Consider the following 27372-nt stretch of genomic DNA (forward strand, 5'->3'; position numbering starts at 1 on the left):
TTTGGAAGAAGTTTTGGGTTTCTTTTTTGGTTTATTTTGTTTAGGGGTATTAAAAACGGATGAGTCGGTTTTTGGGTTGTCATCGTTAATTTCAGGAGATGATATGCTATGTCTTTTTAGCTGTTTAGAATTGACTGCATTAAGGTTATTGATGTTTCTGGTGTCGTAGTATTTTCAGTGTTATTTACAGCTGGTGCTGTTGTTTTGGAAGAAGAAGACGACGTGTTTGAATTATCTTTAGATATGTTTTGGATGATGTCGGTTTCCGTAGTATTTTCAGTGCTATTTACAGCTGGTGATGTTGTTTTGGAAGAAGAAGACGAAGTGTTTGGATTATCTTTAGATATGTTTTGGATGAGGTCGGTTTCCATAGATTGAGATATTTTATCATTAGGTTCATTAGGATTAGATAATGACGATGTGATTAGAGTTGAATTTGAGAGGGGAGTTGAAAGGGTATCATTAGGTTGATGATGTTTAGATAATGTTGATGTGGTTTGAGTTGAATCTAAGAGGGTAGTTGAATTAGTTTGGTTTGAAATGTTAGCGCATTCTGATTCTTGATGACCAATGGTTTTACATTTGGAGCAACTGAATCCGTCTATGAAGAGAAATACTCGGTAGGAAGTATTATCATGAGTTATGGTAAAAGAGTCAGGAATAGACATATTTTCCAGGGGTGTAATGAATGATTGCCTTCTAAAGCTCAGAACATGACTGTACTCACTTTCAGACATACCTACTCGAAGAAAAGTCATTTTAGATACAGTGTGAATACCAAGTTTTTGTAATTCTTCTTCAATTATTTCGTTCGGGATTGTAGGACATGCATTAGATATTAGAAGTCTCTGGGCTGGAGAAATTAATCTTCTTACTTCGACTTGACATCCATTTATTTCGATATATTTATGAGAATGAAGAAGAGCATCAACAGTGTTTTTTGAAGAGAGATATATGCATATCCTATTGTTAGCAATTCTTGAGGCAAAAAGTACATTAATTGGACCCACCAGTGATCCAACAGCTACGACGTAGTCATGGATTTTTGTGCCTTCAATGCTGGAAATGACTATTGCTTGTTGTTTTGTTGGATGTTTAAAATAATTTACGACATCTGAGTAATTGCGTTTAACGGAGTTGTGTGTAGTATTATTGTTGTATGAAGTCATTTTAATTAATTTTCTTGATCAGAAGTTGAGCCGGTCCAAAAAACTGGTCAAGACCCAACTGGAATTTTTGTTATCTCTTTACGTAGGTATTATTTAAAGGTTATTTTGTTATTGTTACAAAAATAATACGAAAAGAAGTGCTACTCACTTGAGATAATATTGTCAGCACTAACTAATGCACTTAAATTTGTCGTAGAGGTATAAAATATTAAATTATGATTTGTTTTTACCATTTAAAATGACTATATTTCGGGACAGCTGATAACGTTGTAGATTTGATCGCTATCAGGGCCGAACTGGTATGTACTCTATTTGACCAAATTAAACAGAAACACTAAATTAATTTTTAATGGACATTTACTGTACAATCTATTAAATTCACCCTGGAAAAGCTAAACAACAACTTAACCAAAATAGGATATGAAACAAAACTCTACAAGAAACTAATCCAAATTAACAGATATTTAAATAAAACAAAATATGGGAGATCTAGATAAAAAAAAATCTTGATGACGAGCAGGATGCCATATTACACATAACTAGTTTTGTTAAAAAATACGATTAAAATAGATAATAGGCAATAGACTTTGACGTTGCTACCCGTTTTTTAATATCTATTGAGAAAAAATATATAAATAAGAAGAAAATGTATTCAAGGGAGAAAGAAACCTGCTAACAAAGATTTTACCAAAAAATGATTATTCATTGTTATTTCTAAACAAGAAATACCACAAAATTTATTAAGGAAAGCAACAAAACACCAAAAATGATAATAGTGCCATACGTAAAAGGCTTTAAAAATTTAAATTATTAGAGGTTAAATAAACCAAACTAACATTTAAGACAATTAACATACTGAAATATGATTTAGAAGTTTTAGAATAAATGAGCAAGAATCACACATTAAAAACAGGGAGTTTAACAAAACCTTAATTCACAAACATGTCCAAATAGTCATTAAATAAACAGCCAGAAAAAAAAAAGAAAGTCAATAGGTATAATGTAACAGGGTTTGGTTAGTAATACTGAAAGAAATATTTAGCAATAAAAATATATAGATCCTGACCTGGAAGTTAACTAGTATATGTAGTAGGAAAATATCGGCTCTTAAGTGAATTTTAAGTTAAATATACCCGTTGAAAAATTGCCAGGGTGCGTTGGTGAAGTTCCTGAGTAGGAATAACATTAGAGACTTTTGTTTTTACACCGGCTTAATTGCCTTGTTACAGTTTTGATACAGGCCCGAATTCAGATCTAATTACTAGTTTCAAAGTTTATTTAAATGGATGATAATAATTCCGAATTAGATCAGAAAATGAGCTGTATTTCACCACCAACACTTAAAAAATCGTACTTATCAGTAACCAGTACTCTTACTTTTCCATCCAGACAGCAAGCTATTGTATTTAGTTCATTAGAAAATATAAAATTAAAAGATTACCTTGTATCACTAGAATCAGTTATTTCTTCAAAACATATATTGTTTTCTTCACGTATAGCTAACAACAGGATTTGTATTTATTTATCTAAGGAAGAATTATTTGACAAATTTATCAATGTTCATCAAGATAAAATCATAGTAAACAATCAAATAATTCAAGGAAGAAGATTAAGTACTCCTAGTGAACGACAAATATTATCCAATATTCACCATACGTGGACCTAGTACTTCCTGAATCCTTGTTAATTTGTCATGACAATACAAACTATAGAATTTTTATGTCTGTAGATCAACACTCCTATTATATTTGTAAAAAGATTGACTATATCGCCTCAAACTGTCCTCAAAAAAAAAAAAAAATAATAACTTCAGTTCAATAATAAATAACACAGTGACTACAGCAGACATTATACCCGACGTAACACAACACTCAGCAGAAATCCATTCAAAACCAAATTATTTGCTACAAGACACTCAATCTAAACAATACAAAAGCAAAGATTTAGATGTAAATAAACCAAGACCAAAAAACGATAATCCGGTTACAAATGAAGGTATAAACGTTAATGAAACAGGATCAGTAACTAATGAATCATTAATCACTTCAACAAATAAGCACAAAACTTACACTGCAAACACAGAGTAAAAGAGCTTTCTCCGAAACAGTTACAGCACCTAAAACTCCTGAATGCTTTATACGACCTGCTAATGATACACGTTCAAAAAAGAAGAGAACTATCCCAACAATAGATCCTATTGATATACAGAAATAGATGCAGCCAACAATAGTATTTTTTGAACACGACACAAACGAAAGTGTTCTTAATGACCAAGAAACGATACACTTTTTTGAAGACGCGTATGGTTCACCCGACCCATTGAGTGTTGCTCAAACTTTTACAAAAGATATTGAGGGGTTACTAAAATATTTAGACAACATCTACCCTCTGTTCAATGAAAAAATAATGAAAACACGTTGCACAAAGATTAAGCGCAAAATATCCAAATTGCTGGATACAAATTCCTCCTCTGAATTAGACAGTGATCAAGTACAAGAATAAAAATTAACATATAGAACAAAAATGTCAATTCTTCAGTGGAACATAAACGGTTATTATACACAACTAGAAATGTTTTAATTATTGATTACTAAACACTCGCCTTCAATAATATGTCTTCAAGAAACGAATTTTACTGATCAAAAATTAGCAAAATTAAAGGCGTTTACAGGTTATCATAAAAACAGACGTGATTTTCAAAAAGCCAGTGGAGGGGTTTCTATTTATGTTAATTGGAATCTAGACAAATACTTTTATAAACCAACCTTGAAGCAGTAGCGGTAACCATAAAAACTCTTTAAATCATTAACATCTGTAACATTTATTTTCCACCAAATACTCATATAATACCAAAATACCTGGTTACCAATACCAAAATAAGAAACCGACAACAAAATTATGTGAATACTGACGAGTTAAAAGCGGATCAGATACATATAAAATATAATTACCTACGTATGGTCAGAAAGATCAGTATTTGATACCTCTATCACCTCTTAGATTCTCAAGGGTTATTACTATTATATTAAAAATGCGTTTTTCCCGAAAACTGTTTGCCTTAGAGATTTCAATCAATTATATTTTAACAGATAATAAAACAAATTATTCAAAAACAATATACGGCGTGGAATAAAAAAAATCATGTTTTTTTTGCTTTTGAATGTTGTATCTTTAGATTTATGTTTTTTGTATGATTTTGCCTATCTCTATTATTCTTAGAAACTTAGAGTGACCCATTGAAGAATGGAACGGTCCTTACTTGGCTCTCAAAGACAGGGTTATGAATATGGAAATGAAAATTGCAGGCGTCGCAGAAGTCATAGAGTACATAGCATAACTAAAGTGTAACGTGGAACGACGTCAAAAGAATCGCAGGGAATTGACTGCAGGAATCTTAAGACCAAAGAACTGGAATAAATTAGCTTATGCTTTTGTTTAACTTTGGACCCAGAAGGCTGGATGATGATGATGATGTTTTTGTATGAGACGCCAAATTCGATAACAAATAAATATTTAAACGAGAACATTATATTTTATTATTATAATTTATTTTATGTATTTATAAATTCCTTACATTTTTATACATTTTTAGATAAATCAGACATGGATTTCTGCTATGACGGATTGTATACATTTATCAAAATTAATAGCTTTAACTTCGGGATTGCCTCCTTGAGTTTTACCACATCTGTCTTGAAATTTTTTCCGATGATTTACGTCGTCAGTAATAGCTTCAATGTGTTGCTTAAACTTATCTGGAATAACGTCTCCATTCTGATTCAGTGTTTCCAGTTTACGATGAACACAAAGAACTTGCTTACCGGTATCAGGATTTATAATCCCAAGGTTAATGTTTTTGATTTCATTTACAGTTGAACCCAATTCTTTTTGGCAGGCTTCGATCATTCGTCCTACTTTTTGATGTTCAGTTTGAGATGCGGCCTATTGAAAAAGAATATTATATATTAATGCTAAATTAAAATAAAGCGCACAAAAAAATTAACAAATAAATAACGTCTTTACCGTATGGAAGGTTGGATAATATTAAAAGAGAAAATAAGCAAACTAAATACCGATGTGTGTAGCTGTTCTGTAGGAAAATAGGTCTGCTTGCCATTATGCTAAATTCAGTACTGAATTTATTACTAAAAATATGGTATCTACAAATTAGATTACAATCTTCTTCTTAAAGTGCCTATCCGTTCCGGATGTTGGCGATCATCACGGCTATCTTTACTTTATTTATTGCAGCGCGGAACAGTTCAGTGGTAGTCGTGTTATACCACTTTCGTAAATTTTGGAGCCAGGCTCTAGATTACAATAGATACAATCAATTAGATACAAATTAGAGCGTGTTCTAATTTCTTGTACTAAAAATAATGAAATATTAACTAGAAGTGATGTTATTATTGTTATGTTATTCAGTGCGAAGACTACAGAATTATAAGCCTTATGAGCCATTTACTTAAAACATTTCTAAAGGTCATTTACAAAAGAATATATACAAAATGTGAGGAACAACTAACAGGAACACAATTCGGATTTCGTGATGCTCTGGGAACACGGGAGGCCCTTTTTGCTGTACAGGTGCTATTTCAGAGATGCAGGGATGTGAATTGTGACATATACGTATGCTTTATAGATTACCAGAAGGCATTTGACAGAGTAAAACATGACAAATTAATGACTCTAATGCAAGAAATTGGAATTGACAACAAAGATTAGAATTATCAGAAACATTTACTACAATCAAACGGCCAAAATCAAAATAAAAGACCAGTTAACTGATAAAATTGCAATAGAACGTGGAGTACGACAGGGCTGTATTTTGTCTCCATTGTTGTTCAACATTTATTCTGAATGGGTATTTAAGGTAGCTTTAGACGGTTGTGCGAAAGGAATACTAATAAACGGTGAATGGTTGAATAACATTAGATATGCAGATGACACTATAGTTTTTGCCGATAATCTGAATGACTTACAGATATCGCATAACAGAAGTCAGCAACAGATACGGACTAGCTCTTAACATAAAGAAAACCAAATTTATGACAATTAGTAAAAAACCAATACTAAACGCTCAACTTACAATCAACCAACAGAATATCGAAAGAGTGGAGCAATATACATATCTAGGCACCAATTTAAATAGCCAATGGGACCACTCCAGGAAATAAAAGCAAAAGCAGCATTCGTTAGAATGAGAACCATTTTCAACAGTCGAGACATATCATTAAAAACAAAATGCCGTCTATTGAACTGTTACATATTCACAGTTCTGCTCTACGGAATGGAAGCATGGACACTGACTGTTGCATCTATGAATCGGCTCGAAGCTTTCGAAATGTGGTGTTATAGGCGCATCTTACGTATATCCTGGGTTGACAGAGTTACTAATGTGGAGGTCCTGCGTAGAATGGGGAAGGAATGTGAAATTCTCATGACCCTCAAAACTAAAAAGTTGGAATATCTAGGACATGTAATGAGAAATCCAGAACGTTACGGCCTTCTCCAGCTGATTCTCCAAGGGAAAGTAAATGGTAAGAGAGGACCGGAAAGAAGACGCATTTCCTGGCTTCAAAATTTACGAAAGTGGTATAACACGACTAGCACTGAACTGTTCCGCGCTGCAATAAATAAAGTAAAGATAGCCGTGATGATCGCCAACATCCGGAACGGATAGGCACTTTAAGAAGAAGAAGATGCTATTCATAACTATTCGTAACAATTTTTTAAATAAAATAGTATTATTCATTTGTAAAAGGTTTTTATATGCTATTTTACTAGAGTTTTCTACTAATAATTTTTCATTCAACATATTTAATATTCCTTTGCCTAACCTTCTGTTCTCGATCAATTTTTTCTCCATATACCTTTTTTTAAGAAGCGTATGATTTTTTTCTTTATTGTTAGCATCATTATCATAATTAAAGATACTGCACATCATTGCAGCTTCTTTTTCACAGTTATTATTTACCTGTGTGTTTTGTTTACTCTAATCATATATCAAACTTCATTTTTAGGTTATCAATACAAAATCGGTAGAGCGCATGCCTACAAGCTAATTAAAATTAAGATAGTTGCAAATAAAAACACACATTTTTCATACTAAATCGACTGGCACAACTAACTAATATTTTTAGTACTGAAACCAGTATTGAACTTATTATAATGTCAAGCGGACCTTAATTTAAAAAGAATAAAAAATGAAGTGTTTTTTTACACCTAGAGTGTTTATTTGAAGATGCAGTTGATAGGTATGTTCGTTTATTGCTAAGAGATTGTTATGTAAAATTCTCCTGCGCATAATCAGAACATCTGAGAAGAACCTATAAAAATGTCGCAAAAGAAGAAAAGAGGAACAATAAAGAACAAATTCGTAAAAAACTAAGTGGAAAGTATTGTAAACATTATTAGGCTTAAGAACAAAATGACATAAAACTTCAACTGAAAAGAACGTTAAAAAATAAATCCATTTTAACAGATAAATTTCAAGAAAAATGAAAATGCATTTATATATTTATTTATATTTTCTATTGTCGGTTGATATCAATAACTTATTTCTTGTGAACCGAGGTTTAAGAGATACAGACAGGACAAAACAAAACATCAACATAAAGCAATGATAAAACCATTATTAAAACACTGTAATTAGATGCAAGGTTTTATAAAAAACAAAACGATTTTGAGATATTTGAAAGAGATTTAAAATACTAAAAATATCTAGACGAGATTTAAAATAACAGATAATATTAAATTAAATAAAAAAAATCATTCAGCTTATCTTGAAACTTAAAGAGGGTGAAAAGAGGAATGACATAGGTAAATAACAAAGTAGAGAAGAGTACCAAGGGTAAGACGATAAAACAGATAGTAGAACGGGAAAATATAATGAAAATGGCAGAAAAAGGAAAAAAAAAAAGATGGTACAGTAGGCGGTACAGTAGACTAGCGCGAAACTTATACATATACTACTTATGCTTTCTATTAACCATACTACACATGCCATTGGTATTGTGCAAAATCTGAATGAAAACACATATATGTGATAACAAAAAACCAGGATACACCAAAAAGATAAAAGTCGAAAGCTTACAGGATGACTCCATAAGATACCTATTCCAAAAAACAATAACCGAAAAAAGCAGAAACACATAATATATCACAGAAAGTGATGACGTCGAAGAAAGCTGGTAAAAAGTTAGGTCTAATATCTTAGCCTCGGCGAAGGAAGTTCTATGTGAAAGAAATATAAATCAAAATATATCCTTCCCAAGACGAAGCACTCCATGGTTTTGTACAAAAGTGAAGAAAAAATGTAAAGAAAGGAAAAAAGCTTACCTGAAATACATGTCAACCAAGACATACCATAATTACAAGATAATTAGAAACGAAACACATGCACTTAAGAAAAATAAAAAATGATCACTGGAAACTCTGTTAGAAAAAAATGGAACATGATTTTTACGGTCTGCAAAAGAAAATATGGCGGTTCATAAGAGGTTAAAGAACGGATGTAAAGGAATTAATGGAACCAAAACAGATAAAAAAGGGTACGTGGATTGACTATCTAAAAAAAGCTCTATGCAGAGGAAGAACAAACGATGCTAGAACTCGAAACAACAGAAATTATCACAAATCAAGAACTTAGTATAAATGTACAGGAAGTTTGAAAATACTCGAAAACTTGATGAACAGAAAAGCAGCAGGTAAAGACGGGATACCAAACGAATTACTGAAATATTGTGGAGCAGTAATGACAGAACAATTTAACAATATTAATTAATACAATTATAAAAGACTATAAAATACCGGAAGAATCAAGAACGAGCCAATTAATTCTACTATTCAAAAAAGGAGATAAAAACAGCCAAAAAACTACAGATATATATATATATATATATATATATATATATATATATATATATATATATATATATATATATATATATATATATATATATATATATATAATGGCTATACACCCCAGTGTGGGGTTAAACCGCAAATGCTTTCTAGATCCGATTTCTTAAGTGGATCAGTCTTTTTTGTTTATCTTATCTTCTTGACAATATCTCTCCATTTTTTCCTGTCTCTAGTTCTTTCTCTCCATTCTCTGACTCCTGCCCTTTGGAGGTCTTCTTCAACTTCTTGCAGCCACTTTGATCTCGGTCTTCCCCTTCTCTTTTTTCCTCCTGGATTCCATTCCATCATTGCGTATGTCACTGCCTCATCGCCTGCTCGCCAAATGTGACCTAACCATCTAACTCTGCATTGCTTTATTTTAGTTACGATGTCTTCCTTAAGTTCTTCCTTAATTTCTGCATTTGTTCTGCTTCTATATTCATTTTGCTCTGTTCTGATTGGTCCTAGTATGGTTCTCATAATCTTTCTCTCTGCTATTCTTAAGTCTTCTTCATCTTTTTTAACCATCGTCATTGTTTCTCCTGCATATAATAATATTGGCCTAATTATGGTGTTATAAATGCTCATCTTACTTTTTTTAGTCAGTGTTTTGCTTTTAAGTAATGTTTTGTTTGCAAAATAAGCTTTATTCGCTGCTAATATTTTTTCTTTTATTTCGGATTTCCTTTCTCCGGATTTACTTATTGTAACTCCTAGGTATTTGAAGTATTCTACTTCTTCAAACTCAGAACTTCCTATTTTGATTTTTTCTTTCATTGGTTTTTTACCTAATCTTAATATTTTTGTCTTTTCTTGATTTAATCTTAGCCCCATTACCTCCCCTTTCTCTCTTATTTCTTCTAGCATTTCTTTCATTATTTTTCTGTTCTTTGCAATAATAGCAATATCGTCTGCATATGCAATTATTTGACCACCTCTTGTTCTGAGATTTCCTTTATTTATATTTCGTAGTACATATTCTAATGCTAGATTAAATAGCGTTGTTGATAAGGCATCTCCTTGTTTCATCCCTTTATTTATAATGAATTCCTCTGTCTCTCCTCTTTGTGTCTTTATGCTTATTTTTGTAGTTCTCATTGTCATTTCTATTAATTTTCTGAGTTTATGTGGGATTTTTAATTTTTTAAGTGCTATCATTAATCCGTTCCTTTTAATTGAATCAAATGCCTGTTTGAAGTCTATGAATAACATTTCCAATTCTAATTTATACTCGTTTGCTTTTTCCATTATTTGTTTTATTGTGTGTATTGCATCTATTGTAGATCTTCCTTCTGTGAATCCACATTGGTACTGTCCTACTGTCTTCTTTGTGATCTTTGATAACCTCTTTTTTATTATTGATGTCAATATTTTATATGTTGTATTTAGTAACGTTATTCCTCTATAATTTTCACAGATTTGTTGGTCTCCCTTTTTATGTACTGTTATGATCTGCCCTACCTCCCAGTCCGCTGGCATTTTCTCATCTTTCCATATATTTTTCAATAGTGCCAGTATTTTTCCTCTTAGTTCCCTTCCCCCGTATTTTATTAGTTCCATATTAATGCCATCTTTACCAGGGGCTTTTCCATTTTTGCTTCTCTGTATTACTTCATCCAATTCCTCTAATGTTGGTTCTTTTGAAATTTCGATATCTACTTCATCAGCTTCTTCTTCGTGCACCGTTTCCTCCTCATTATGCATTTCTTCTTCTGTTGTTTCCTCCGTCAAGAGCTCTCTGTAGTAATCTCTCCATACTTGTTTGTATTCTTGGTCCTCTATTATTACTATTCCCTCTCTATTTTTTATTCTGTTTGTTTTGCCCTTGTATTTTTTGTTTTGTTCTTTAAATTTTTTGTAAAAACTTTTCGTATTTCTGTTTGTTCTTTCCTGCTCTATTTCCTGCATTTTTTTGTCTACCCATCTTCTTTTATTTTGCCTTATCACTTTCTTAGCATTCCTTCTTAATTTTTCATATTCTTCTCTGTCTTCCTCTTTATCTGTTCTTAGCCATTTATTTCTGGCTTGCACTTTTTTTCCTGTTATTTCTCTACATTCTTGGTTATACCATTCGTTTTTTGTTTTAGCCTGACTTTTACCTATCTGCATATTTGCACCTTCTTCTATTGATTTTTTGATCGTCTCCCATTCTGTGTTTATATCTTCTGCTTTATATTTCTCTTTTATTTGAACTGTTACTGCCTCTTCATATTTTTTTCTTACTTCTTCATTACTCATTTTATTGACATTCCACTTTTTATGTTGGTTTTTTTGTTTTGTTTCAATTTTAACTTTTTGTCTCATAGTGGCTGTGACCATGTAGTGGTCTGAATCTGCACACGCACCTCTGAACGTTCTTACATCTTTTATTGACGATTGCTTTCGTTTATTAATCATTATGTGATCAATTTGACTATATGTTTTCTGATCTGGTGACCTCCATGTTACCTTATGTATTTTAGGGTGTTTAAATTTTGTTGAGCTTATTAACAAATTTGTTCTTGTTGCTAGGTTACATAGTCTTTGCCCATTGTCATTCGTGTTTTCGTGTATTGTATGCTTTCCTGCAATTTGTTGTAAAAAGTCCTCTTTTCCAATCTGGGCGTTGAGGTCTCCTAGTACAAATATGACATCTTCTTTGGGTATTTTTTCTATCTCCTCTTCGACCCTATCATAAAAGATTTCTTTTTCGTCTGCATTGCTTGTTTCTGTGGGGGCGTATAAATTCAAGACTGATATATTAAATGGTTTGCTGTTGACTCTAACATAGGCCATCCTTTCGCATATTGGCTTGAAATTTATAATTTTCTCTCTTAGGTGCCTTAGTATCATGAATCCCACAGAGATATAAACTTGTTAAATACTATGGTAAAACTTACAACTAAAATTTTACACTATCAGAGGATATTACATCTTTATAACATCCTTACATCAGAGGATAAGTTCAGCAGATAAACACTGTTTTCGTAGAGGAAGATCGTGTACATAAGCAATATTCGTTATAAAGCAAATTACTGAGAAGTCATTAGAGTATAATAGACCAGCATTTCTGTGTCTAGTTTACCTAAAGAAAGATTTTGAAAGAGTATTACTCAAAGATATAATCCATCTTCTGTATATTAGAGAAGATCCCCTAAATATTATAAAACCTGTCAAAAACATCTACCAAAATAACAAAATGGAAGTCAGAATAGATGGACAACTTACAGAACCTATCTAAATAGGCAGCGGTATAAGACAAGGGGGTTCATTGAGCTCCATGCTCTTTAATTTGATCATGGATGATAACATTAAAAGCGTTTAGAAAGGAAGAGGATAAATACAAACGTGAAGAAATGTTAAGCGTTAAGAAAGGAAGAGAATAACAAAGAAATAAAAATACTCTGTTACGCAGACAACACAATACTAATAGCCTAAGATGAATATAGTCTGCAAAGAGTGGTCCACAGATTTGACATAAGAGCAAAATAATTTAATATGACAATCTCATCTCAGAAAACTAAAACAATAGTAGTCAGTATAGAACTAACCAGCTGTAAAATAGAAATTGATGGCATCAGAATTACACTGCCTAGCTATGGTGACCTGGACAAAGAAGTGAGAGATCAAGTACAAAAAGTAGTACAAAAAGCAAATAGACTGGCTGGATGCCTTAATAAAACTATATGGCGAAACAGACACTTTAACACTTAGATGAAGTCAAGAATTTATAAAGCCAGTGTAAAATCGAAAGGAAAATGAAGATATTAGAAGAAAATGTAACGTGCAGTGTATAAATGAATGGACACAAAATATAAAAAAAGAATGAAATAATCACATAAATAGAATGGAGGAGATCCGTGTCGTCAAAAGAGCAACAGATAATTCACCAACTGGCAGAAGAAGTAAAGAAGAAGTGGAGTGAGAACCTTCCATAGAGGTGTTAATCCGCCAATGAACAAGCAGAATTGCTTATAAAGAGGAAGAAGAAGATACATACTATTTTTAAAATTTAAATATTATTTTAAAAATTCTTCTTCTTTTTCTTTCTCTTTATACGTAATTCTGCCTGTTGATTGGCGGATTAATACCTCTGTGGATGGTTTTCACTCCATATTTTGCGCGGTCGTCCTATACTTCTTCTGCCGATTGATGATTTATCTTTTGCTATTTTGACTACACGTGTCTCTTTATTCTGCTTATGGTTATTTCATTCTTTTTTTCTATTTAGTGTGCATTGGTTTTTACATTGTACCTTTTTTTCTAATTTAGATTTCGATCTTAGCGTATTTTCTGTAATTCTTCTCAGTACTCTTATCTCTGACGTTTCAGTAGCCTTTGTTGTATCTTTGTGGGGTCTTGTTTCCAAAGCATTATTGATATCACACTGACTTTAAAATTATTTACTTCATCTCAGTGTTAATGTGTCTGGTTCACTATAGAGTGTTATTAAGGCATCCTGCTTTATTTGCTTTTTGTACTTGATCTCTCACTTCTTTGTTTGAATCTCCATATCTGCACAATATAATTTCAAGGTATTTTATTTCCATTCATTAATATTGTGTCGTCTGAGTAAAAGACGGCACAATTCGCGTCAGACAGCATTTAATTTTTAAAATTGAATAAAGCAATTTTATTATTATATTAATATTTATGATTAAATTATTATATAATAAAATAATTCAATAAATTATTATGTTTGTTCCTAACGCCACCTGCCAACGTAGTAACACAGCATACGTTGCGTACTTCTGACAGACCTCTCAAATTCAGACGAAATATAAAATGAATAATAAAATGTAAATAAATTTCATTTGATAGTTAATTTAATTATTATATAAACTAAATAAGATCTTAATAATAAAAATAATAATTGTATTTATATAAAATTATTTTAAAATAAAAATTGTATTAAAAATTTATACATATGATTCAATATTGTTATTAATTGTATGACATTTATAACTTTTATATTTTAACAATCGTTACGAATCGAATATTTTATTGATTTTTTATTTTTATAGTATTTATATTTTATTAATTTTTACTTCCCATTTAATATCTGTATTTTGTTAGTTATTTTTCATGCAGTTTCTAATTTTAACCTTCTTAGAGTCAATATATGATAACTATAAACGAATTTATCGAGAGTAATGACTCAACTTGAAGAAAAGTTAGTTCGTGATGACACCCGTGATGCCTTCTCGTGAGGCTAGCTCCGCGACGCTCCCCTTAGCATTTTACTATAGAGAAAAAAGTAATACAACGCCAAAATATAAGGTCCGCTTCAATAAACAGCTTTTCAAACATAAAAAAAACTTAAAAATAATGGAAAAGATACTTGCAAAAGTGTTCTTATATCCAATACAACAACTATCTGGACAGTTTTGATTCGAAAGCAAAAAGAAGTCTAGCATCAAAAAATTATCGTACAGACTAACTAATATATTAATATCATAAATATTATTATAAATATGTAGTTTGGATCAAATTCAAACATATTGACTATAAGAACATATTCAATATATATTGATTATAGAATAATTACTAAGATACAAAATATTTTAGCACAATAACAATACAAAACTCAATTCTTACCGCTGTTAGGCAAACCAAAGCAATAAATAAAAGATACGCTAGTTTCATCTTGGTTCAGTTGATTTAGAGAGAACACAATAATGTTCTTTTACTATTCTATTTTATAGATAGTTTTGAAGCAATAATATATAGCAGGACCGTACGCAGAGCTTTATTAGAAATTTTAAGACCATTCCACATAAAAAATTTCTTTTCTTTGTATAAAGTATTGGTAATATAATAGTGTAGTAAATTTCAACTTCATTAATTCTTCATTCTGCAAAATTTCAGAAGTATGCTATAATATTATATATGTATGTTAGAATGAAAATTCGATACGAATGATATATCAAATTTTCATTATAATCAAGTAAAAGATTGTATTCTCTCCACGATCATTATTATGAATCAAAAAGAGGTAATTTTAAAATAAAAGAAACTACTAATTAAAGCATTTATACTATGTTACAATAATATTTATATTTATAGTGCTTATAACATTGTTCGGTTTGAAGGAGGAAACTAAGCGTTGTGAAGAATCGGACTTTAAGACAAAACTTATAACCTAACAAATTATATTCAGCCGTTGAAGAAATTAATTCATTTGATACACTTATTGGATTATCAATTTAAGCTTTTATGTATTATTCTGCTACTTGAGAAGGCTTTTATATAATTTTAATATTATAATACCCGCACCTGAGTTCGGCCCTGACTGAGCAGGTGACTATCATGCTTATATCGGGTTGTTGGTGGTTTATCTTACTGTAATTTTGTAAACTTTTTGAAAAGAAATTTATTAGGAAGCAGTAGGTTTTATATTCTGCATAATAATAATTAATTATTAATATATAATTTTGACGGTTTCTATAACATTTCAAAAGTTGTGTTTTTTTCAAACTACAGAAATTTGTTAAAAGTTTTTTTAAAGTTTATCAATTTCTCGTTTGAAATCTAATTTGATCGGCTAGCTGTAACGCTGGCCAATACCGCATTAAATACTTCAGTGATTTTAATGTGTTAAAGGAAAATTAAGTATGGATCATAAAAGCATCATCTAACCTATTTTACTATCCGTACCTCAAATATATTCTAATCATAGTTCAACGTACTCATCAGCAGCAGCACATATGCAATTCCTTTCTAATCAATAAATGATCATCTTCAGTAACTTGGAAAATACTAAATTGCAAGACTATTTAACTCCTTTGCTCAATATAATTTTATATTTAATTATAATATTTAGAATATAATATTTTCTTTCAGATTATCTAATAATCTTTTTTATATGTACCTGGCAAACAAAAAAGTTTCGATAACTGGATAAATTTCTGTAAGAAACTTATCCAAGTGTTGTTACGCCTCTTGTAGCAAACAACTGCCGCCAAACCGCCAATCACTGCAATGAAAACTCAACAGTACATATTGAAGAAGATTCCATGGAGACCAAGAATGATAATTTATCTCAAACTGACCTAGTGATGCAATCATACCAACTGCAACTTCCTCTTGAATAAAATATAGAGAATCAGTAAAACACAAGTACAATAAAATGTCTAACCAAAAAACTACCACCAATAATTTTGATATTACAATTGACATCAAAGGTTTCTTCATAACATCGATGAAGACATGAGAAATATGGGAATATGTGTTTGGCGTAGGAGTGCGATGAATAGGGACGACTGGAGAGAAGTTCTTGAGGAGACTAGGATACACGCAGGGTTGTAATGATGATGATGATGATGATTCCCATCAAAGGGTTTTTTTTCAGTGGGTAGGGTATTTTTTATCTACATTATATTTTTTACAAAATTTTGACAAAAAATTTAAATTTTAAAACGCCTATGAAATTTTTAAAATTCGTTTAAAACAGAACTATCTTGAACGCCACTCCAAAAAAATATAGATATTATTTTTTGAACATCAAATTATCTTCTTGATTTTTTTTTTATTTTTAGGGTGGGGCATCATAGTCAAAATAACGAAAAATTATTTTCGGTCTAGCCGGTTGTTAGTAAAATTTCCCCCTCAATATTCTAAATATAAAAATACCATGTTGTTCTACATCAAAAAGTACTCGACAAAAAAAATTAAAACATGTTTTTTGTTTTTTGCCAATTCTTTGGTTCTAATCATTGTAGAAACTTTTTTTCAGTTTATAGGGTTTTTATTGCCTCTCTCTATCTATACAGCCCTTGCTGTCCAATTTTGGACATAGACCTCCTCTTCCTTTGATTGCCTACAACATGGTACTTTTTACAAACATTTTGACGCGAAATTTAAGTTGTTTAACGGCTTTGAAATTTTTTAAATTTATTTAAAAGAAAACTACCTCGAATTTAAACTCGAAAAACAATATATTATTTTTTGAGTGTTAACTTACCTCCAGGATTTTACAGTTTTTGATAAACGGAATATCATGATCATTTTTAGATGTTGTTGTTAAACTTAAAAATCTTATTTTTGTTTACTTAGTATATGCATATACATATGTGTACAGGGTGGTCCTTAAGTAATTGTAGAAACAAAAACGGTAGATTCTGCACTTTAAAATATTACGATTTAAGCCAACTTGCTTTAATAAAATGTTGACGTTAAGAAAGATACAGGGTGTTAAAGTGCAAATTGAAAATTTTATTTTTCGCTGTAACTTTTACATTTGTAAATATTTTTGAACAAAAATTTACAATTAGATGCGTTTTAGTAGGATAAATTATAATTTTATACATACTTTAATGTAACTGATAGAGAATATACAATTTCCCTTTTCTATCGCTTCTTGAGTTTCTATAATGGCGTTGTATTACTTTTTTTCTATTGTAAAATGCTGAAAAACCAAAATATGTGGTTTATGCAAGATGGTACACCAACACATTCTAGAGAGAAGGCAGTTAGAACATAATTAAATCCATTTTTTCTGAACGTTGGATTGGTTGTGGTAGTCATACTCCTTGGCAATGTGATGAGCTATTGATATATTTATTTTATTCATAAAAAATCCGAAAAGAATACTTATTATTCATTACGTAAATTGATTACCCATTTTTATTAGGACAAATAGAAATTAGAGCACAGGTGTTGAATAACACATATTATGTGTCTTGTTTTATAATACTTTTGCTCAAATCTAACCTTAAAGACTCAGCATTTTTACAAAAACATCATCGTTGGCCTAATTACCGATATTATTATAAATATAGTAAACACACAGGCAATTTAGTTCAGCATAATATTAATTCGTTAGTAAATCATTATAGTCCATTTGTTCGAGATGTAATTATAGTTACTTGTAAGCTGCAACGTAATCATATAAATAAGTAATGTCATCGATAGGTTACTCCGTGTGTATATAAGTAACCAATGAACGAGATAAATCACAGTTTATTACATTATTTAACCTCTGCGACAAATAAGATGTAGTTCCATAATATACCATAAGATTTGGATATGTATCCAAAATAATATATTCATCCATTATACATTAAAGCCACCACGTATCCCAGAATTTAATCCTCTAGATTTTGGTGTATAAGGCGCATTAAAACAACGTGTGTATAAGAATCCCATAAATATTCGCAACCAACTATGGAAATAAATAAATACTGCAGCAGTTTCTTTAGAACCAATGATGCTATTTAATATAAGACGATATGACTTTAATTTAACATAAAACGTAAAATGTTTGATGTAAAATTCTATTATTCTGTTATTTTGTCAAATCATATTATTAATTATCCTGCTGATATATTTATTTTATTTAATATTATCGTTAACTATTAACTTTAGTTAAAAGTATTTTATACCAAAATTCAGAAGTATTAATGTTTTTGTCTATTTTTCCTTCGTTGCCTGGAGTAATTGCCTTAAATCAGAATTATGCAGCTGATTTCTAAAATGCGATTATCTCGAAAACTTTTGAGTTTTGAAATTATTAACAGGTATAACTTTTTTTTGTTAAAATAATGTATCTTTAATATTTTTTATTTCAAATATAGGTAACTTAAAGAGCAAAAAGGTTAAGTGCAAATTTATGCCACATATGTGGCGTATGTGGCGCCCTCTATCAGTTACATCAAAGTGTGCATCAAATTATAAAAATTATAATTTCTCATTTTTAAAAGTACCTAGTTGTAAATTTTTATACATAAACGTTTACAAACATGAAAGTTATAGCGAAAAATAAAATTTTAAATTTGTACTTTATCACCTTGTATCTTGCTTAATATCAACATTTTATTAAAGTAATTTGGCTTAAATCGTAATATTTTAAAGTGTAGAATCTACTGTTTCTTTTTGTACAATTACTTAAGGACCACCCTGTATATCTTTATATATAAAAATCTCGTGTCACGATGTTTGTCCCAGGTAATGTTGAAAACCACCAAACCGATTGCAATAAAATTTTGTGAAAGTAATTGTTGGTCTAACTTAGGAGATAGGATATTCTTTATCACGATGAATGACCCTTACTTCTTTTTTACTTTTAAATTCAAAATGTTTCGTACGACTTCATTTCTACAGTTTTAGTTTATTTGATCCGTGTAGTTATAAAATATTTATTTAAAGTCCTTGGAAGGCCAAAAAGGTGAGAAAATATGATGCAATTATAGGAAAAATATTAGAAGCAACGATTTTATTTTCCCATACAAACAGTTACATTACACTCTTATACAAAATGTTTTTACGATCTACTGTTACAGTGTTAGTTCATTTAAACATATAGTAACGTTTGACAACTTCACGTCTATTTACTTTTTTCGTTTCGCTTGACTCGAGAAAATATGATGAAATTTTAAGGAAACTAGTAAAAGCAGGTTTATTTTCCCATACAAATAGTTGTATACACTGAACTTAAATTTTAACGTCTATTAAGAATGGTGAAATATGTTAAAATCTAATATATATACTAAATCTTTAAAATTCTCCATATTACATTTTTATCGTATGTATGAAGAAAGTTAGCTCTATTATCTCTAAATGAGCATATTTTATAAAAACAATTATAATAATTTACAGTCGTTAGGTTGCGCCAAATATAAGCAACTTACAGTTGTTCTAAGCAATGCGGACAGCTGAGATATCGTTTTACCTAATATTTTCTATTCACCTAAGAATAAAATTCAATATTATTTAATACTAACATCTCAAACTCTATGCCTGCCAAAAAGTTTAGAACGGAACTAGTTAGGTCAAATACTGGAAAAATCAAAGTAAAGCGAGGCCGTCCATCAAGTACAGAAAATGCTGATAACCTAATTCGCCATCCTCTTGCTGTAAGATCTAATGATGCTACCAGAACAGATGCGTTAGGTCACTGGCCACTTTATACCGCTAATGGAAGATGAAGATTTTGTAAAACTAACTAAATAACTGTGCAGTGTGAAAAATTTAACAAGGGGCTTTGTTTTAACGAAAAAAAAATTGTTTTTTATTATTCAACCGTTAGAATTGGGCCTATATTTATAATTTTTTAGTCTTAGGCACTTTATATGTAAAGTTCTTTTTATTAAATCAATAAAATGTCTTTTAGTTAACCAGTTCTTTACATAGGATTAACTAAATTTTAAGAGCTTTATTGGTGACGTTAGTACCAAATAGTGTTTCTGGACTGGCAATGTTGCTTCTAGGCAGTGAATTCAAAAACCACTTTCTCCTGTCGCCTTCCGGTTTTTTTGTACCACAGGGTGTTCATGAGTGTTATATAAGGTTATGTACCAAAATAAAATAATTTTACGACATAAAATAATTATACGACACCTATTTTTGGTGTTGCCCGGTTATGTATTTTTAAAGAGAAAAATACATTTCATATCATAATATATTTATTATAAATTATTTTATATATTTATACATTCCTTACAGTTTTATAGGTTTTTGTAGCATGGATTTCTGCCAATACAGATTGAATACATTTATCATAATTAATAGCTTTAACATAGGGATTTTCTCCTTGAGTTTTGCCACATTTGTCTTGAAATTCTTTCCGACGATCATTGTCGTCAGTAATAGCTTCAATGTGTTGCTTGAACTTATTAGAAATAACGTCTCCATTCTGATCCAGGGTTTCCATTTTACGATGAACACAAAGAGCTTGCTTACCTGTATCAGGGTTTATACGTCCAAGTTTAATGTTTGCGATTTCGTTTACAGTTGAACCTGATTCTTTCTGGCATTCTTTGATCATTTCTTGTACTTTTTCATGTTCAGTATAAGATGCACTCTGTGAAAAAAAATATGGTATATTAAAATTATATACGGTAAAGCTAATTTAAAATAAACCATACAAAAAAATTAATAATTAACGCCCAGTTCCACCAACGCAGTTTAAGTTAAAATTTGATATTAAGAAATAATTTTAACCAAAATCAGTTGAGTTTCGTTCCACCAACTCAAAATATTTACTTAAGTACAAATATTTTTGCTTAAGCTTAAGTAACCTACTATGACGACTTAAGCAAAAATTTTAACTTGGAGCATGCATTGAAATTCATCTTCTGTCATATATTGACACATAAGTGAGGTTAAATTTCTTCTGTTGATCGTCGATGTTAGGCTAACTCGTATTTTTTCGGTCTAATTTGATATTTTATTCTTATATTTTTATTTAATCTATAGTATAGTAAATCGTAATATCGTAGTATAGTAATCTATAGTATAAAAGTAGTATATAGTATATAATAATTTATAGTGTATATAGCGTACGTACTTCTTGTGTTAATAGGATTTTTATTTTTATATTTTTTTAGATGAAGTATGTCACCGAACACATACAAGCTACCACAGTATGTATTGGGATTAAAGACGCAGAAATAAACATAAGTGCAATTTATAGTCCTCCTAGACATAATATTAAAAAAGATCAATATATTAATTTTTTGAAAAGTTTAGGCAATAGATATATCATTGGGGGTGATTTCAATGCGAAACACATTCAATGGGGGTCTAGGCTTACAACTACTAAAGGAAAAGAACTATTAGCAGCTGTCAAAGATCAGAAAGAAGATCTAATATCTACAGGGAAGCCAACTTATTGGCCAACTGATAGGAATAAAATACCAGATTTAATAGATTTTTTCATAATTAAAAATATCTCATCCAATTACTTGGACATTTGTGAAGGATGGGATATGAACTCCGATCATTCACCCATAATTCTACCCATGAGTAATATGATTATTAGAAAAGAGAACAACCCAATCTTAACTAATAAGCTCACAGACTGGGAAAGTTTTAAAGTAACTCTTCAAGAAAAGATCATTTTAGCCGTGCCACTAAAGACAATTGAACAGATAGATCAAGAATTAGATTTATTTGCCAAAGATATTCAAGATTCAGCATGGGATTGCACTCCCATACTGAAAACAAAAGTTAAAGGGAATAACTACCCTAAAGAAATTCGTGAATTATTAAAAGAAAAAAGAAAACTAAGAAGAAAATGGCAGCAAACGAGAGCTTCTCGAGACAAAACTAACCTAAACAATGCCAGCCAGCAACTTAAAAGAGAAATCCAGAAAATTAAGAAGAAATCTATTAAATTTTATCTGGAAGAGTTAACAAACGACAGCAGCACAGAGTACTCGCTTTGGAAAGCTACAAAAAGAATTAAAAGGCCAATATTACATTCTCTTCCAATAAAACTGGAAGACGGTAGTTGGGCCATAAATAATCAGGAGAAGGCAGAGAGATTTGCCACTCATCTAGAGAACACATTTAAGTTGCAAGATGACCAAGACGATGACCAGGATTGGCCCGAACCAAAGCAAATAGATGAGAATATCAAGCCAACTTCCCCAAAAGAAGTAGCTGAGTTAATTAAAGAACAAATTGACCCAAATAAAGCACCAGGTTATGACCTCATTACCGGAAGACTGCTAAAAAATCTACCTAGAAAAGCTATCGTAAAATTAACAAATTTAATAAATGCTGCCTTTAGACTACAATATGTTCCAGATTTATGGAAGATAGCTGAGGTGATCATGATACCAAAGCCTGGGAAACCCCCAATGAGGTGACATCATATGGACCAATATCACTCCTACCTGTGATGTCCAAGGTGTTTGAAAAACTTCTCCTGCGAAGAATCCTACCAATAATTAAAAAAAAAGAAAATAATTCCAGATCATCAATTTGGATTTAGAAATAAGCATTCGACAATTGATTAGGTGCATAGAATAACTGCTATAATTGAAAGATCATTAGAGAAAAGAAAAGTCTGTTCTGCAACCTTCCTAGATGTGGCACAGGCGTTTGATAAAGTCTGGCATAAGGGTGTGATACATAATAAACTTAAATCATTCATGCCTAAACAATATTCAAATATATTACAATCATATCTACCGAACAGGCATTTTAGAGTTAAACAAGAAGATGCATACACTGATCTCAAGGATATTGAAGCAGGTGTTCCACAAGGGAGTGTATTGGGTCCAGTCCTATACCTAATATACACGTGTGATATACCTGAACTAGAAGACGACACCATAGATACCTTCGCAGATGACACTGCTGTCTTAGCGGTAAGTGACACCGTCGAAGAAGCTACAGAAAAACTACAAAATTCAATAAATAAAATCCATGAATGGACCAAAAAATGGAAAATTAAGCTGAATGAGAATAAATCAGTCCATATAAATTTTACCAATAAGAGAATTAATAATATTCCAATTAGAATAAATGATGTCCAAGTGCCTATTGCAACATCAGCAAAGTACTTGGGGATCACTCTTGATGCGAAACTTCGCTGGAAATCTCACGTTAAGAAAAAAATAGAAGAACTAGGCATCCGCTACAAGAAAATGTATTGATTAATGGGAAGACATTCCTCTCTATCCATAAATAATAAACTCCTAATCTATAAACAAATACTGAGACCAGTATGGACCTATGGCTGCCAACTCTGGGGCTGTGCAAAGCCTAGTAACATCAAAGTAATTCAGATATTCCAGAATAAAGTGCTGAGGAACATCGTAGATGCGTCTTGGTACGTTAGGAACAACGACTTTCACCGGGACCTCAAGATGGAAGACGTCAATCAGATAATCAAGAAATTTGCAGGGAGTCATGAACAACGACTCCATCATCATGTAAACGTCGAGGCTCCAGCTCCTCGACAATACGAACCTAGAGAGAAGGCTCAAAAAACAAAGCCTTTTGAACTGGTATAATGAGTGAGTGAAAAGCAGAGTAAAGTGTTGTGCGAGTATGCATGCTAAATTTAATGTTAGTTATTAGAAATAATAGGAAAGATACTAGTGAGTAGACAACTAATTTTAAGATTTTATTAGTAATTTAAGTTAGAAACAAATTGATAATTGGTCTTACTGACCAGATTTTTAATGTAAGTACACTTCTGTGTCTTTAGTAAAAAAAAATATTTTTTTTGTTGTAACTTCCACCGAAGTGTATAGTTTATCGTGTATATATAGAATATAGTGTGTGTCATAGTTTAAACTGTTATAAATTTATTCTACACTAGCTACAAAATAAAATATCCGAATATACAAGAACACAGGTTACCATTTACATTTACAATAAATATTGAAATGACATTGAATTAAAGAAAGCATCAAAAATGACACAAATGTTCTTCTTATTTTTCTTTTTTGTCGTTTCTCGATTAATAACGAATCAACAATTTAAGAATCTCTGACAATTTGCAAAGTTGGTATTTCTGAGAACTTAAGTTTTTTCTTGGTTAAGTTAAGTAAAAACTTAACGTGGAACGCAAATTACAACTAAGAAATTTTTTTGGCTAAGCAAAACTTAGATAAGATCACGTTGGTGGAACCGGACGTAAGTAACTTCACCGTAGATATTTGGATAATAATAAAAGACAGATAAAGTAGACTAAAAACCGACTTACGTGTGTAAAAAATAGCCTTAATTCAAGGAGAACAAAAAATGATACCTAGCTTGAGCATTTGGAGAAGCAAATAATTGGTATGCTCGTTTAATGCTAAAAGACTGTAATTAAAAATTCTACTTGCATGATCAGAACATTCAAGACCCACCTTTAAAAATGTCTTACAAAAATAAGGAGTACAATAAAGTTCAATTACTCTGAAAACTAAGAAGAAAGTATTGTAAATATTATTGGGATTTAGAATAGAATAGTGACACAAAATTTTACCTGAAAACCCATTGAAAAATTAATTAATTTTAGCAGGTAAAGGACAGAAAGTTTAACACAAAAAAGGCTATTTATTTATCTACTTCTTCCTTTGTTGATGGATATAATTAACTTATTTCTGGCGAACCGGGGTTTAAAATGATACCAAGAGAACAAAACAAAAAAGCAACATATTCCAATGATGAAAGAATTATTAAAACCGTAGATAGCAGACCAATTTTGAGATTTTTGAAAAAGATCACAAGGAAATATATCACAATATATCCTAAAACTTAAAAAAGAATAAAAAAGCTTACAATGAAGTAAAAACTTCTTTTTTAAAAAATATCCAAAATGGATTTATAATTTCTCAGAGCGTTTTCGATTCGATCAGATCATCATCAGTAAAACACTTACAAATACAAAGTATAACCACTTAAAAATGAATACAAAAAGGTAACATTTTGATTTTTAAATTGAAAATATGGTTAATACCTACGTCTAAAAAGTAGTTGGAACTAGCCTCATAATGAGGTCAGATGACCCTTAAATTACATAATTTGAATAACGAACATTATAATTTTTAAGACACTAGGTCGACGATTAAGGATTACATTTTTTTGAGGGAACGTAAAATTTTCCAGCTTTAAAAAGGGGACATTAGGTCTTGAGAAGTAACAACCAACTGTTGGCAGAAGGAAGTAAAAATTATTTTGACATGACAAGACCTTCAAGACTTAAGCAGATATCATTGCCCACTAAGAGTGTTATTTAGAAATATATATATATATATATATATATATATATATATATATATATATATATATATATAGCAAAACTGGTAGGATTATCGACCGAAACGTAAATAATAATTTATTGTAGTGGTATATCGGGTATTCGGTCTGTTATTTGAAAAAAACTCTCTTTTCTTTTACTTCTCTATATTTCGCTGATTTTTGGTTAGCTTCATAAGGAGACAACTAAAATATGGTTGAAATTTGTATAAATATAAGGTGAGAATAAATAATAAATTACATAATATGTTCAAAACAGTACGAAAAATATTGGTTAAAAGCACCTAGGTCACTAGTAATTAATTATAAAAAGCAAACAAAAACAACCAGGAAACAATTAAAACACAATAAAATTACACATTAAAAATATACGGGATGATTTAAAATATAATTGTAAACAGAAAAATTCTTTTAACATACTAAGAATATTACATTTTAATCGTTGAACAAGTACTGGTGCTGATAATGTGCAAACGCGTAATGCTTGCGGTGTTGCAGTCTAAAAAGGCGATATTCAACTCGACTCATAGTTCTTCGTCTACCTTAACCTGGTCTATTAGTGTATTGTCCTGTTTCCCGAAATCTTTGAAAAACTAGACTTTGAGAAGTTCCGAAAGCCTTTACGATGTAAAAAATGCTCCTCCCATCATCCTGTAAAGCAACAGCTTGGTGGTACTTTTTCTCGTGTCATCATTTTTTTATTGCAATTTTTAAAAAGAAGAAAGCAAAAAAACTAGAGCCAAACTTGCAAATAATAAAGTAAACTTAAAATAATGCTATTCAATTTAAAACATTATTTCACATTAATACTAAAAAAGTTTTAATAGAACGATTGTTGTTCGCAAAAATAATCTAAAAACAGGTTCAAACAAGAAAAATAGTTATAAAATAGTTGGGTTTTAGTTTAAATACAAAAAAATATACAAAAATATGAGTGTCCCGTTAATTTTGCAATCCAGTGTATGTATTAACTGGTAAAATTTATACCATTTTCCAAAAAGAAGTTATTATTTCATTGTAAGTTTTTTTAAACTATAATATACAGCCAAACACAGAAAATTTTTCTTTTATATTTAAAAAAAGATTGTCTGAAAATAGAACTGGAATGACGTTATAAGCAAAATAACAAAGTATACAATAATTTTAACCTTGTATACAGTAAGTATACAAGAGTTAAGTGTAAGACGAGAAAAGAAACATTAGTAAAACGGGAAAAATGAAGAAAACCAGACAAAAATAATCTTTAAAATAAAAAAAGAACCTTAACAGAATGCAAAAGATACTAGTAGAACGAAGCCTTTATATCCATCATATCAAGTGTCCAACGAGGGAAACCATTTTTTGGTTCCAAAGCGAAAAGAAGTCTAGTAGCAAAAATTTATCCAACAAACGAACTAATAGATTAATATCATAAATATTAATATTTTAAATACGTAAATTGGATTAAATTCAAATATAGTGACTAAAATAATTACTAACATACAAAATATTTCAGTACAATAACAAAACAATCCAATTCTTACCGCTGTTAAGCAAACGACAGAAATAATTAAAAAATACGTCAGCTTCATCTTGGTTTAGTTGGTTTTGAAAAACTTTGTGTAAATAATGTATTAATAACCAGCAAGTTATATATTCTGCATAACAATAATTATTAATTTTTGATCGTTTACATAAAATTTCAATAAGTGTTTTAAAAAAGTAGCAACAAATAATAGTAGTTTATCAATGTAACGTTCTAAACCCAGTTTTATCGGCAAGATGAAACGCTGGCCAGGGCCGCATCAAACACTTCAATCATTTTAATAAGTTTTATCAAAATTAAATATGGATGCAA

The 27372-nt window shown here is 30.6% G+C and overlaps 1 protein-coding gene across 1 annotated transcript; it reads right to left on the reverse strand.

The window, feature by feature from the left end:
• Positions 1-4681: 4681 nt before the first annotated feature.
• On the reverse strand, positions 4682-14749 carry LOC140439187 (B2 protein-like). Its single transcript, XM_072528933.1, has 2 exons — positions 14652-14749; positions 4682-5111 (listed from the first exon to the last, which is right to left on the reverse strand). The coding sequence occupies exons 1-2, from the start codon at positions 14697-14699 to the stop codon at positions 4767-4769; spliced, it is 393 nt and encodes a 130-aa protein (XP_072385034.1). The 5' UTR covers positions 14700-14749; the 3' UTR covers positions 4682-4766.
• Positions 14750-27372: the final 12623 nt, after the last annotated feature.

The sequence above is a fragment of the Diabrotica undecimpunctata genome, chromosome 1 (assembly GCF_040954645.1).
Source record: "Diabrotica undecimpunctata isolate CICGRU chromosome 1, icDiaUnde3, whole genome shotgun sequence".
Taxonomy (NCBI): Eukaryota; Metazoa; Arthropoda; class Insecta; order Coleoptera; family Chrysomelidae; genus Diabrotica; species Diabrotica undecimpunctata.